This window comes from Corvus brachyrhynchos, unplaced genomic scaffold (assembly GCF_000691975.1).
Source record: "Corvus brachyrhynchos isolate BGI_N302 unplaced genomic scaffold, ASM69197v1 scaffold115, whole genome shotgun sequence".
NCBI classification, from domain to species: Eukaryota; Metazoa; Chordata; class Aves; order Passeriformes; family Corvidae; genus Corvus; species Corvus brachyrhynchos.
Window position 1 is genome coordinate 704958 of NW_008239553.1, and position 15199 is coordinate 720156.

The 15199-nt window shown below is 47.6% G+C and overlaps 1 protein-coding gene across 4 annotated transcripts in view; it reads left to right on the forward strand.

Moving 5' to 3' along the window:
- Positions 1-15199, forward strand: part of SLC25A22 (solute carrier family 25 member 22) — a 41367-nt gene that overhangs the window by 11416 nt on the left and 14752 nt on the right. For all 4 annotated transcript variants that reach the window (XM_017741688.1, XM_008639360.2, XM_017741689.1 and 1 more), the window contains exons 2-4: positions 1356-1462; positions 5559-5684; positions 8867-8922. In XM_017741688.1, the coding sequence (XP_017597177.1) occupies positions 1443-1462; positions 5559-5684; positions 8867-8922 (202 nt within the window). In that variant the 5' untranslated portion in view covers positions 1356-1442. The remainder of the gene's footprint in view (positions 1-1355; positions 1463-5558; positions 5685-8866; positions 8923-15199) is intronic.

Below are 15199 nucleotides of genomic sequence, written 5' to 3' on the forward strand. Positions count from 1 at the left end.
GATCTGGAGCTTTTTAAGGTCTGCAGCCACAGGTCAGTTGAGATCAGGTAAACTGTCTGAAGAGGGGTCACAGAAGGTATAGCAGCATAGTGCAATGTTTTGAAGAGGAGTCCCTTTCCTTAGGGAGCTCCATGTGCTGGTCTCTGTTCAATGTGGCGCTGCAGAAAAGGCAGTTTCAGTCTTGTGTTGTCCAAGAGAGGAATTGTACAAATGGTTTCATGCTGTCCTATGCTTGGCACTTGATATAATGGGAGGGGAACCTGAACTCCTTCCCATACCTGTTTGCACCATCACTAGTTCTTCACACTTTCAGGGACTTTTTGTTCTCAGGAATGCACTGAAGCCCAGAGGTATCTCCAGAGCAGAGGTGTCAGCCCATAAGCCACCCACCCTGTTGCATGTGAGATTCTGTGTGGCTTAGGAAATCTGCAATTAAGGAGCAAATTTCATTCCAGAGGCAAAGGGCAAAGGGACCTCCTTTGCTTCTGGCATCCAGGTGGCAGGTGAAAGGGAAGAGGGAGGCAGGTGGCTGAATACTGCTTAAAGCATAGGGTGTCTCATTTCCAGGCTGGAGGTGAACAGATGAAGACATCTCCAGAAAGCTGAAAGTTGCGGCCACTTCTGAAATTTTCTCTGGTGTCCAGATTTCTTTGTGTGGTGACTTCTACCAGCTCTCATTAAACAGCAACAATTAGGAGTCTTAGATAGAGCTGTTTCCTGCAGTCTGGCACTGAGCTGAAAGGAGCGGTCCAAAGTGCAAAGTGGCACCAGTAGCTTGGGGAGAGAGAGGCATTGCTTAAAAGGTAATGTTGGCACAAGACTGAATATAGGCTGTCTATTTAAGCTCAGAAATAGGGGAAGGATAGTAAACTCTGGAAGAGCAGTTTTTTGAAGACTCTTCTTTAGAACACAGCATGTATGTGTTGGAGGGAAGTCTTGTGATGACATGTGGCTGTCTTGGGGTGGCTGGGTGAACCTGCGGAGGGTTGGGGATCTGCATGGTATGGTGTGAAATGCTCTCTGAAGTCTGAGGGAAGTGACAGACACTGCTGTCCTGGATGCCGGCAGAGCTTGTGCCCTGCTTGGCTGCTGCCCTTCCTCACATGCTGCTAGAACCTGATGACCCTGGCAACTCTTCCCTCTGTATGTCCTTGTATATTTATATATACACCCATACATTTATAAGGTTCCCTCTGGAGCTCAGTGTCCTCTTTGAGGAGATCAGGTGCTCCCTTAAGTCACTTGTGCCTCAGCTGTCCTAACCCTACAGCCTGCCTGCCAAGTAGCACTTGAGCTTTAAGAAGAGTGTAAGTATCTCAACTTTGTGTTCTTGGTGTCTTTCCATCCCTTCCCAGGAAGAAACTGAAGTGGAAAAGAAGTGACTGAAAAAGAACGATTTGAAGGAACAGATTCATTTCTTAACAAGATCAAGTTTGAATTAAATGGCTGATAAACAGATCAGGTAACTTTTAAACTTTTTTTAAATTGTGCTTTAGGTTTTTCTTTTGAAGTCTTTCAAACTTATTTCCGTTTGTGATCCAGGAGGTTGGAGGAAATCACCTGATCATCTCTTCCGGCCTTAAACAATTCTGGTTCTTTCTCTTCTCCTTTCTTAGCTGCATTTTTGAACCTTCTCTTATTTTCTGTCTCTGCCATGTTGTCACATTTCTGCTTTCTTCAGTTCTTTTTTCTCATCACCTTTTTCTTTCTACCCTCTGTTTTCCACCCTGCATGAGTCTGTTCCTTTTTGTTTCTTCTTTCAAAGGTCACCCTGACCTGCTGACTTCAGCTGCTGGCATCAAGGGAGCAAAGCCAGGTCCTTGACCAGCCAAGGATGCAGCACTTGTAGTGACAAAGTCCACGTAGCCTTGTGCAGCCTTGTGCCCTTACTCTAAAGACAGTGAAGGCTTGAGTGATAGCAGGAACATGAAGTACCAACAATGATTAGTGACACTCATGTGCACAGTGGGAACTTAAGAGCATTGGTTCTGGTAAAGGATGGATTTGAGTGTTCCCTGGAAATGAACTTGGATGCATTTCCTGGAAAGACACAGTTCTACCCTTTGCTTCCTGAGAGCTGTGTCAGGTGGATCTGCACAGTCCTCCACATGGGTTTCTCTTTTTGCTGCTTGTGAACTTGCCCCAGCTAAGTGACTCCTACATGCTGTGGGATTCCTGTGGGGTTTTTCTTGATGCTTTTCTAACATCTACTTTTCCAGGTTACCATCTCAGGACAGGTGGGGTGAGTGAGTGAATAAAATGTGATTACAGAGGGACAGGACTTGGCAGTGCCTGAATGCTGCAGGCAAGAGGGCTTCCCCTTCTTAGCATTTGCCATGATTAGGATATCTTCCTGTATGCCTGTCTTCTGCAATTGTAAACAGTCCTGAGCTGTGCTGATAAAAAGACAGCCTTGTGGAGCGTTTGTGTGCCTAGATTTGCCCATCATTCAGTACCCAATTTGGAGAGCACTTGGAACTCTTCCAATGCACCCATGAAGGGCATGCTGAGATTCACCTCCATGGAGCCTGGCAGGTCTGTGTTTCTGATAACCTCAGCAAAGCAAAATGGCCAGCATCTGTGACTGTTTCAGCCTTGGTATTTTGAAGGAAGAGGAGATATGTCCTACAAGAGGAGACGTGTCCTACAAGATGTGCCCTGGCCCCTCCAGGGGGCTCTCGGTGGTGTGAGCAGGAGCTTGCTAGCTACAGGGACTAGTTAAAAGGGCTGAGGAGGAGCACTAGAAGAGGAGAACTGGGATGCCTTTGTGTCCCTTCTTGTACTAAACTGAGCAAATGGCTTTATTTGCATGCTAGCCTGTGTTGTCCCCGTTTCACTAAGCCCTGCACACGTAGGTAGTGAGAGGCAGTAGCTGTGCAGAAGCTAAATAGGACAGAGAGACCAGGCACAGTGGATTCTTACCCCTTGAGAGAGCAGAGAGCACTGACGTGGGAAGTGGGATGACACAGTCACAGGGGGAAAAAGCTTTTGATTCAGGTGCAACAGCCTTTGTCTCATGTTCTTTTCTGTGCCTCAAATCCCTCACCTCTCCCACTTTGGTCATCTCTCCAGTCGATGGCACCACGTGTCTGCAGTGGTCACAGGCAGCCAAGCCAAGGAGATTTGTTTCTGTCACCCCTTAGTAGAACAAGATTGATAGCAAAAGACTAAAATCAACAGCAGTGGTTTGCTGCAAGGTGAGATCAAGGGCACTGCATTTCTGCAGCAGTGCATGTAGAACTTAATCTTGGTGTCTTGCTGGATACTGCCCCATACTATTTTCCCCCTGCAGTATGCATGGGGAAATATGGATGGTTAGATTCAGGTGTGATGGGGGTATTGAGCAGGGGTTTCTCCCCCACAGGCAGAGGGAGAGGCTCTCTGCAGCCTCAAATTTTTGGCTTGCCCAGGCATGTCAGACCCTTCCCCTTTACTCCTGGGGTCTGTGCTGAAATTGGGGAATCTCTTGCACTTACAGTGGTATTAGGAAGGATCTTTGTGTCTCAGTCCCACCTGATATAAACCCTGTGATGGTTTCACTGTTGGAACAGATTGAGAAAGGCAAGTCTTTGCCTGTCCTAGGTGTTTCAGGGACACTTAAGAGAAGTGATGGCAATGCTGAGGCTGGAAGGGGGCACTGGTTGTGCCTCACAGTCTGTGACCTGCCAACAGTGACTTCAGAGCTGAATTTGGGGAGACTGAGGTGATCTCCTGTATTCAAACACCTTCCTTCCCAACGGTGTCTCCATCTTGGCATGCTTTTATCTGGTCTCTAACCTCCTCCTTCAGTGTGACTGTGGGTTAAATAAGGAGAGCACCATGATGTGAAGCTTACTGTTTGAAATTTTCCCATATCCTGAGAACAAGTTGAGTGTAGGGAGTTTGCAGGCAAATCTATTCTGTTCTCAGTCTGTGGCACAAAGATCCCTGAGGCAGCAGTCTGGAGCTGGTCAGGTCTGGAAGCCTGGCTCTGCACTGAGCTTGTGCACTGATTTGGGCCTGCCTTCCTAAAGTACTGTGCTGATTTAATCTCAGTGAGCACAGTCTAGTTTGGAGTTGTAGGCTGAGCTCAGATCTGTCTGCCTGTCCTTGGCACCTCTTCTTCCAGCTGTGCCAGCCGTGGGGCTGCATGTGTATTGTATCGTGCATGTGTTGAGGGGGAAGGAGCTTTGGCTGCAGGACAGCAGAGGCTGAAAGGATTGTGTCAGGGTGTGTAAGTATGTCAGTCCTGAGGTGTCAAGATCATGCTTAGTGGACAAAGTCTTTTATATTTTTTTCCATCCCTCATTTGTCTGCTTCCCTCAGGGACCCTTCAAGTTGAAACTTTGAGTCTCCATATCCTGCCTTTCCCTCAAGCATGGCTGCTTATTGATCCTCTCTGCAACTGCCCCTTGATGCAGAGTGCTCTGGAGTGCTGTTGGGGGGAAGATGTTTGCAGGGCTTCACCCCACCGTGCCTCGGCCAGCCTCAGCACTGCTGCTTCCAAAGGGTAATGCAGTCTGTTCCCCCATCCAGAGCAGCAAGTCACTGTCATGAAAGGCAGCGTGTCGGTTCCCCCGGTGGGAGGATAGCCCTTGCAGGCTCACCCAGCTGCAATCTAGGACTGCTGTCAGCCACCAGTTTAATATCCGACACATCCTGTGTTCAGGGAGCCATATCCCGTGCTTTATTGGAGGGAGCTGACTCAAACATGCTTTCTTTGTCTCTGTGTGCAGTGGTTTATTGAGCATGTAAGTGCAGGACGTTTTTCTTAATTGAATTTGCTGGGAACTCGTGTTTAGCTGATGTGGCTTTCACTCAGTGCCACTTGCAAGAATTCTCTGTGGGAACACAAAGGGGAGTGGAAAAAGCCCTGTGTTTCGGAAGCACGTGCAGCGAGACAGGTTTTGATTTCCCCCAGAGGTATGAGCTCACGTCTCCGCATCTGAAGCCGTGCAGGCTGCCAGCCCAGTGGTTTCGTCAGGCTGCTGCTCTGTGTGAGTTCCCCTGGCCCTGGGTGGTGGGTCTGGAAGCAGTTTCCCATGGCTGCAGCCGTCTGCTCCGTGGCTGCCAGCTGGGCGCTCTGCTGGGCCCGTTCCCACACGATGGTAGCAGCTGATGTGTCATGAACCTCTCTTTAGCTGCAGATCTGATTGTGGTGCAGGAAAGCATTTGTCAGTAACTGCTGGCTCGGATGCCATCGGGCCCTAACTAAAGGCTGTCCGCATGGTAGAAGGTCCAGCGTATGCAGTCTTTTCTCCTCTAGGACAGCAGAAATCCCCGGGTCCTGGGCAACAGGATTTTTTCCTGCTCTTAGCAATGTGTGGGTTAGGTGTTTGGCTCCACTCCACTCATCATTGGTTTGTCCTGATGGTATGTGCTGCTTTCTCTGCCTCCCCATATACCCAGCAGGAACCAAGCTTTGCTCTGTGGAAGAGCTTTCTTTGTGCTGGGGGGTGACAAACTTGTCTCACAGCGATGCATTAACTCTGGTCATGCAAAAGAGCTCAGCTCTTTTCTCTTACCCTTCCCTGATGTTACCCAGTGCTAAGACATCTGTTTGTCTCATCCCCTTACAGTTTACCTGCCAAGCTGATCAATGGAGGGATAGCTGGGCTGATCGGAGTCACCTGTGTATTTCCCATTGACCTGGCAAAAACTCGCCTGCAGAACCAGCAGAATGGGCAGCGGATGTACACCAGCCTGTGAGTACCGCCCGCACGGGCTCTATCCCTCGCGGCTGTCCGCAGGGAGTCCTTCCACTTTGTTACCTCTTTCAGGTGAGCTCAGCATCTCCAGGAACTGGGCTGTCCCCAGGAAAGCCAGGGGACAGTCTGGAGCCAAGCTATGCTAGACCAGATAAAGCAAATAGAGCAGCTCTTGAGGCTGCTGAGCTGAGCAGAGGAATCCTCTGCAGAGGGCACATCTGTTTGCATCCCTTGCTTGGGAGCAGCGTGTTCACTGCTGCCAGGGCTCAGAACCAAAACACAAGGAGTCCTGATCACCTGATCCTGAACACAAGGAGTCTGCTGAGCCGAAGTCAGGTGCCTGAGGGAATTTCTGCCTCTGTTGTGTTTCCATTGCTCTAATATTGGAGATCCTTCGTTTGCTGTGTCAGTTTTAAAAAGAAAAAGCAGTCACTCATTCCCAGTCTAGAGCATTGCGCGTGGACCTTTTGCAGGATCACAGGTTGCCACATGCTATAGTTACATCAGCAGTCCTGTGTCCAAAAAAAACCCAGGTGCTGTAGGAAAAGAAGGCATGAGTGTATCCAGCCCACCAAATTCACCTGGCGTTTGTGTCGGATGCTTAGGGCTGCGTATCTGCTGTGGGAATGTGTACCACACTCAGCACAAGATGCTTTATCCCAGGAATCAGAGACAGGCCTTAGTTTTCTAAAAGAATTGGTGGTATTGAGGGGAAGAAGGGACTGGGACTGGTGAGGTATATCCTGTCCTCTTATCGCTTTGTTTAGAACTAGTGTTACCTGCTCCCTGCTCCACACCATCTTTATCTCTTTCCTGCCCAGGAGAATTTGAGGCGAAGGGGGAATAGGAAGGAAATGCTCTGTATGTTGATGGCTTTAGTCTCTGTGCCTCCTTGCTCTAGCTGATGACATAGCTTAGACTGTAGGCTCTGGTGCTTCCCTTGACAATTCCCATGCTGTCTGCTCACTGCACTGTCGGTGTGCCCTGGCTTGCTGGCAGAATGTGGCTGCCCATCTTGCTTTGCCTCCCCATTTGTTGTGTCCTGCTCCTGCTGTAGATTGCTTCTCCTCCCTGAGGATCACTTATCCTCCTGACCTGATGTGTGACAGAAGCAAGAGTTTGGGCAGGATGGAGAACTTGTAGGCATCCCTTGGGACTGCATGCCAGGATGTCTCATGCCTGGAAGGGAGCTCGGTAGGAGAGAAGCTTTTAACCTCCAGCAGTCAAGTGCAAGTTAGCTCCATAGCCAGGAATTGCTGTGAGATGAGAGGCTGTTAAGGAATACATAAGATTTACCCTGTATATTTGAGCTGGCTGCTTCTAAGAAAGGGAAAGGCTGAGCTTTCCTAAGAAAGTCTCCCCAGTTACAGGGGCTTATTTTTCTGGAAATACTGTATGCCCATCAATACTAGGTTTCCTGATTATACCAGTTACCTGGTATCTGCTGAACACCCAGGAAGGCAGCAAGTTCATTTAAAATGTTGGCTCTCTAAGATAGCATGCCTTGCTTCTTGGCTCAAGAGATCTTTGGCACCAGGGGAACCTTTCACTTGAAAAAGACAAAGACACTGGAGGAGTTCTAAGGGCTGGAGAGAGCTTGGCTTTTGGGCTGTGCTGCCCCAGGTATGTTATGTATCATTTTAGTTGGCTGTTGGCTCCCTTTTTCCAGGAAGAGAAGAAAGACGGATGTGGCTTTGGCTACGTCTTGTTCTGCTGCAGCTTGAGGGGCTTTAAGTGACATGCAAGCTCTATGATGATGCGGCAGGGCTGTATGAACATGGTGGAGAGCAGCTCTTCTCCATCCTCTCCCTGCTGCAGCTTGTTCAAAGCAGCATCACTGGCTGAGGGAAAATGTGTTTCCTCCAGCATTGCAGTGGAAGAACTTGATGGGAGGGATAGGAGAAAGGTGCACTGAGATTTCTGGGGCTTGCAGATGTGTTGGAGGGGCTGCTCCAAAGAAGGAGATGAGTATGTGCAAGTTGTTGGAGCTGGGGTGGAGTGTGTGAAAGATGAGATGCCAAAGGATTCAGGGAGTCCCAGCAGAGAGGGGAAACTCATTGGCATGACTGGCAGCAATGCAGGATGGGCTATTCACCAATAACGCTAGAACAGTGTTGATCCAGGTATGGCCATAAAGCCCTCGAGGGAGCTCTCTATTTCCTTCTTTTCCACCTCAGCACTACTGCAGAGCTGAGAAGTTTACTCCTTGTGTTGCCAGATCTCTTAAAAATGTATTCATGTTTTCATCAGCCACACTTCTCTTATTCCTGCTTAAAAGAGCCTTTTGTTCCTTAAATTATGTACACATACGTGCATGTGCACCTCTCCCTTCCCTTGCTACCTGTCCCTTCCCAAAGACCCTAGAGCCACCTTCAGCCAGCACCCAGGCTTTATGCAGCTGTGGTCCAGAGAAGGAAACTCTGCCAGGGAATCTGTACAGCCTTCCTGAACTGGGCCTTTGGATTTGCTAGGTGTGTGTGTTTGTGCCTTCAAAAGGCTTTGAGCCATTCCACTGCTCTGCATGGTTTTCCTATTTGTAGTAAATGTATTTGCAATGAGGAAGGTGACAGTTTTCCCCTTGGAGCACAGTTTTCTCCTTGGAGCATGGTACCCTGCTGTGCTCTCCCCAGGGCAAGAGCCAGAGTGCTCGCTGCCTGCTGTGGGACTTGATGTGTTAAAAGTAAGTGCTTTAATCTGCGTGGGAGGCCACAGATGACTGAGTGTTCAGGTCATCTCGTGTTTGTGTGCCTCGTGTCAAATTTCACTGAGTAAGTCAAACAAGTCAGCATGGGGGGTTTGGCCCCCCTTATTTCCCTTCCAGAGCTGGATTTAAAAATGCGTACATGGGGATCTGCTTGTTAGAGCATCTCATGCGCATTTGCCACAAGGGACCCTGGATAAACAGCCCTTGCAGTGACACTTTTCCCTTTTGTGTTTCTAGAAAGCAGACAGCATGTGCAGGGTGAGCCGGGGGTGTCAAAGCCCCTGTGAATTAGGGGTTGAAATTCAACTCAGGCCTCAACAATGGCACATTCAGAGCCTGATGCAGTTCCCATCTCAGCTGAGGGTTTTGCTGACAGAATGTAAATTGAAACCACTTCAAGAAATTTGCTTTGTTTTTCTCTGCACTCACCCACCTTTGAGGTCCTGTGGTTCATCTCCCTCTGTTTTGTTTGCAGGTCTGACTGCCTCATTAAAACAATTCGGTCAGAAGGCTACTTTGGCATGTACAGAGGTAAGTACAGCTGACTCAGGCGCAGCACAGCTTTTGCGTTGGAAGCACTGGTGCATAAGTAGGAGGAAAAGCTCTATTCTGTGGCATATAAAGCAATAACCTGGCAATATCCTAAGAGGTTGAACAGTGCAGCTGTTTCTGAAAATAAACTCCTCCATGCAGGTGTCTATTCAGATACCTACCACTGAGGGCTTGAGTCCTCCTCATGACTGTTTTGGTAACCTTATCACTTACTTAAGTTCTTCTTCAATAGTTCTTCTTTACTAGGTGAAGCTGCTGGACTTTGTTTCAGGACTGTTATGTTTCCCAGCTTGGGCATGGTAACTTTTGACAGAGGGGCAGTAGCAAACCAACTCTTGAAGTTCTGTGGTTAATGATTGAATTTATGTCAAAGCTCTCCACCAGCATGGTCAGGCCTGCTGTCTCAAGCGTGCCCAAGTGTCTTGTTCAAGCATTAAGACAAGCTGCAGTTAAAAAAAAAAAATTTAAAAATAATCCGCCCCCAGAAAAAACTCCATTGGGATGGTAAGAAAATCAGAGGTTGGCTCAGGGTGGAGCTTCAGCTGTTTGGCTGTTGTGTGCTGACTTGCTGGAAAGAAATCTCTTGGCTCCTTGGCTCAGACTGTCTGTTACAGCAGTGAGCTCCTCAGCTGACATTATACCTTTTCTAGTTTAAACACAAAATCCCTGAAAGTTTTTAAAGATTTTGAGGAGAGAAGACCAGCAGGCCAAATCCTGACTTCACTTGTAGCAGAGGAAAACGAGGAATACCTCCTTGGCTTCCAGCACAGTCCAGTTGGCTTGGTTGACTCTGAGCTCTGGTTCATTTTATGTCCTGATAGTCACTTGCCTGCATATGCAGTTTTTATCTGGGGTTCTCAGATAGCATTCTTGCCGGCACTCAGTCACTGATAAAGCCTGATTAAAGTGCTGCTATGATTGAGTTGAGTCCTTGCTCTTTGTTTTTTCAAGCGGAAGTCCAGAGATGCTGGCGCCTTGCTCTTGGCATGTGTAGTGTCTCTTGCTGCCTCTTCTCTACTCCTAAGGAAACACAGGCACTGTGGCTGGCCAGCCTGGGAGCAGGCACTGGATGTTCAGGCAGTGTCTCTTGCCCAACCTCCTGGTGGGCGTTTGAGGGGAGTGTGGTGGATGGCAGGGATGGATTGGCTGCTTTGCATCAGCTTTGCTGGGAGCAGGCAACGAGACAAATAACCTTGAGGAACCCTGGCAAGCTCCATCTTTGATGCTAGCAGTGACGTGTTCCCCTTTGATTTTTTCCGGAAGCTGGCTGCTTCTGTGTTCCTAGCCAGGAATTTGAGCTTGTGTTAGCTTTGGCTGTAAGTGGGCAATGGCAGGCTTCTTGGTGGGAGACAGAAGAAAGAAGCTGTTCGGGGAAACTTATAGGGGAGACTGTAGGACCAAGAGTTTTTGGGAGAATCAGGGCCTTTTGGAGAGAAAGCTTAGTCCTTTAAGGCATAGGGTAGTGGAGAGGATGTGGATCTCCAGGCCACTTGTCACTCCCAAGCAGAAGGGTGCAGAGGGTTTTGCATACCTCTTTCTTTTCCCAACCTTTCCCAAGTCTGGTCAGCTTGGTCCATGTCCCTGCCTGCTCCTAACTCTGTTCAGAGTGCTGACACTTGCTTGGATTTCACTTGTCACATTTGACTGTTATGTAGGGAGCTGGGCTGGAGAGGCCTTTTTTGAATAGCTCCAGCTCCTTCCAGAAAATTATAGATACTTCAGCATGGCCAGGGTGCAAAAGTGAGTGCTCCAAGAGCAGCAATCCTGGTGTCTCTGCCTCAGTTCTGTGAGCTGACATGAGCAGCCCTTCCCTCCCTCTCAGGGAGAGGGTTAGCAGGTGAAGTACGTTCAAGGTCCATGAAGACTGTGTGAGTACTTTTCTGGAAAGAAGGCAAAGAGATGTCTAAGCCTTGCAGACAGAGAAAGAAATCAGGCAGTGGGATTGGTTCCTGCTCCCTCCAGCTGTCCTAGTTCCCCAGCAGAATTTGCTGAATGACTCACAGGCTCTTATTTGCAGCCTTTAAGCTGAAATTGGGAGGATTATATGTTAACGTGCTAAAGTAGCAGCTGCTGCTCCCCATGGAGGAGTCACAAGCACGTCAGTTGCCCTTGCAGATCCTTTGGCCTCTGTTGGAGGACAGAAAGGGTCTGGTTGGGCACAGCCATTCCCACTGTGTGACTTCAGGGCTCCTTCACATATGAATCAAATCTCATCAGTGCAGACAGGAGAGCAGCATGTTCTTGTAGGATGCTTTTCTGCAAATCACCTCTTAAGGTGTTTGTGTGGGCAAACAGTCTTTGCTTTGTGTGAGTAGCCCATAGTGAACTGTGTGATGTATAAGGCAATTCCAACATTTCTCTCAAGTTCTTCCCCAAAAATCCAAGGGATTCTTGGATTTGCTTGGGGCAGAAAGGAGTTCCTTCATGCTTTTTCCCATAACATCTGTGTAGCAGCAGTGCCTCAAAGCTGGATGGTGCTGTCTAGCCCTGTCTGTGCTCAAGGAATTGATGGTGTGCAGCCTACAAACATGATGCCAAGTGAATGAATCCATAGTGCCAGTGGGCTCTTGGTCCCCATGGGCATCAGTGGTAGGGGACCTTGGAGAGATGCTCTCTTAGCTTCCTACTGCAGTCCAGCCAGAAGCCACCTAAAGATCCCAGCACATGTTCTGAACAATCCCAGTGCTGTTTGCAGACCAAGTTTTTAGCCCAGCTGCCAGAAGCCAAAGGCCCAGATCAGGCTGAGGAAGTGCCCTTTGCTGTTGGTGATGTTTGGAGAGTGGCTGCTCTTCAGCTGCAGTGGTGTGGCAGGCAGCCTTCCCTGGCCTCTGCTAATAATATTTCCCAGTGCCATGCTGGGGATGATTCAATCTCCCTGTTATGTAGGTTGCTGGTGGTGTATAAGGGCTTCTGTGAGAAATGTGTTTTAATAAAAAACCAAGGCTTGGTGAGAAGAGGGTGCCTACAAGTTCAGTTGGCAAACAGCTGGTTTTGCCCCTGGTTGATTTTGTTCTTCGTAGTGCTTCCTCACTTCTTTTCAAAACACTTTGTTTTTTTAATGATTGCTATTTATTTTTCCATTCTGTTTGTCTGCCTTTGCTTGTGGTACATGTAGCATTGCCTATAGCCAAGGCTGGCTTTAATTAGGGAAGTACTCACTGGCATGGGCAAAATTGAAGAGATTTTAGAAAAAGAAGAAAATGCTGTTGACACAGATCCATGCTGTAAATCAAATCTCTCCTGATGGGAGAGAGTTTTTAAAGTCCTTGCCAGGAGTTAGTTCGAGACAAACGGAGACTTTCAGCCTTCACTACTCTTGCTAGATAGTTGTTTATTAAGTCTTATCAGAGGAACAGAATCACTAGCATGACCCAGACACAGCACAGAGCAGAGAATGCAGGAGAAAGCCCAATTATCAAGATTTACACAGCCTTTTAAAGATAATTTAACCAATGGTTACTAAAAACGTACATTATTTTCACTTTCCTACCAATTATTCAGTAACACAGCCAGGAACTGCAGAATTTTTTTGTCCAATCATCCCAAATTACTTTTACTGCAGAATATGGAATAGTAGTAGAAGAAGAAAGTTTGGAGAACAACAACAATCCTCCATGTTGATGTTTTTTGCTCTTATCTATTTACTACAAAGAGAAGCCCAAAACCTCTAAATTTTTCACCCTGTGACAATGTTACAGAATAGTCTATCACCTAATTCACACCATTATATTTTCTAGTTCTTGTCTGATAGTTGGCAATTTTTTCCATGGTTGGAGGTCAAAACAGTGTTGTTCAGGGAGGTAAAAACCCTTCAAAACAGGCAGAGAAACACTCTCCGCACTCTGGGTTCCCACATGCTGTGGAAAGCATACAGCCAGCAGCTGAAGTATCTAATTTCTCCTCCTCCAGTAAACTGAAGCTGTTATGGATTATTCAGGACAGGGATTATCCATTCTCTGCTAAGCAGCTTTACTGAAAATATCAAAGATGTAGGAGAAAACCCAGGTTCATTAACTTTTATTTTCTGTCTATTGCATGATTTACCCTGTGCTTTATTTGCAGTTGAGGGGAAACATCTGTGAAAGCCTCTTGGTTCCTGAAGGAGGTCAGCATGTGGAAGTGTACTTCTTGTGCGCCTTTCTTGCTTGATAGCTTGGAGTTTGTTTGCTTTCTTTCAGTGAACCCTTTGCACTGGTGTTAAGAGTAGCAGGTTTATGCTTTTTTCTTTCTCTTCTTGTTTTTCCAAGGAAAGGGTTATTCATGCTGCATATCAGTGTACAGGTGTTGTACTTTATAGCCATTGGGAGTGTCACTGAAGTTGTCTTCAACTTGGCATTTGAGGAAACACTTCATGGTAGCCACTTCCACTTAAAAATTAGGCTGTGTGGATTTGCTTTGTAGATCCTGATATGATTGGCATTAAAAGATGGATGTAGAGCATGAGAGTCATGTCTGTGTAGTTTCTCACCATGTGCAAGAGCCATGGAGGGGGACATGATGTGTAGGAAGAATATCAAACTGAAGCGGCACAATCACTGGTACACTTAAAAGTTTGCAAAGAACCAGAAGTGTGAGAGGCCTGCCCTGCTGCCTCCTAGTTAATTTGTCTGCTGTAAAAGGTGATGGCATTTGTTGGATGTCATGGCCAGTGGAATTAATGCTCTGGCTTGGCTTGCTGCGAGGCAGCCTTACTCTGTATTTTCTGCAAAATCTGAACATGGGATTTGAAAGGGGGGAAGATGTGTTGGGCTGCCCAGCCTCGTGCAGCAAAGGCTGTCTCTTTTCTTGCTGCAATTTCCTTCATGGTGGAGGTGTGTCTTCTGAGCAGAGGATGTGGAGCCAGGGATTCCTGGGGCCTGGTCCCCATTGTAGTGGTCCCAGAAGTCTCATTGTGACTTTGCTTCCTAATCTGAGGAAAGTCCCCCTAAACCTATGTCTTTCAATTTTTGAAGGGAGTAGAGTCTGTCCTGAAGAATAGAGGACTGAGCTCACTTTCTGTAGGTGTGTTGAGCCTTTATAGTGCCTGTCAACTTGTGTTCAAAGGTCCTGAAAATGAACCCCACCAGGTCTTTGGAACCTGATGAGGGTGCAGACTTCTCTGGCTGCTTCTCTTTGGAAAATCAATCTTTGGGACAAATTGTTTTAATTTCAAACACAAGTGTAAATGCCTGTATTCGTGTTTGTTCTTACAAAGGCCATTAACAAGTCCCAAGTGTAGCTGCTTTGGAGGGCTTGAAGCTCAGTACATTTCAGTGCAGGCAGGGAGAGCCTGAGGTTATCCAGTGGAGGACTTTTTGAGCTGTAGAATTTAAATGGAGGAGAATGTTCTGGAGTGCTAATCTAATGGTGCAAACCCCACTCTGCTGGGAAGAGACCGGCCCTCCCCTCACCCCATTTCCCCCAGGGCAGCTTGAAAGCTGCTCCCAGCACTAATGCTGGTGTTCACGGCCCACAGCAGCCAGCCAGGCCTTTCATTGTAACAGGCACAATACAGGGATTTGCTGTTTGTTGCTCCTGACAAAAGAGCACTCCAGCGGGTGGGGGATGCGGGGATCCAAGGCTTGTTTACACCTCAGGTCCCCCAGCAAGCCTTGCCATGGAGCTCAAAGGGGAGTTTCTGTGTGCTGCAGCTTGTAGTGGGCAAAAAACCACTTCAGCGGTGGCTGTTCTGGGGGTGACACCCAGTGGTGATACACAGGGGAAGCCACTTCGGTTGAAAGGCTGGTCTGGAGCTGGTTCTGTGCAGATGAGCCAGGTGACTTCAGCCAGCCTCCAGGTCTTTCAAAGGCTGTGCCTTTTCTGGGCTGCCTGGTAATCAAGCTGCTCTGGTGTTTGTTGGGGAGGAAGCAGGGAAGGGATGCCAGTGAGAAGGCAGGGCAGGGGGCTTTTGCTTCTCAGTATCACAAAATATTTGCAAAGGAGTTGAGACTGGTTGTTAAACCATCTTGTACTCCTTTTCTGAAGGTTTGATCTGCATCCTTCTGAATTCATAGGAATGCATCCTTGGATGAGGAAAGAGGATGTGTGTATACATGGTGGGAGGTAGTAGTGAAGCTGAAGAAATTGAAAAATACATATGGCAAATGGAGTAGAAACACATCTGGGGATGTTTTCACAAACCCAAGGTGTTGGGAAACAGAAATACTGTTAATTTTTAGTGGTGTTTTGTATTTCTAAATCCCTTTGGTGCATTGGGAGCTCTCCTTCATCTGTCCTTTATTTTTGTGCAGAAAGCATTTCTTGCTTCTTGGCATTC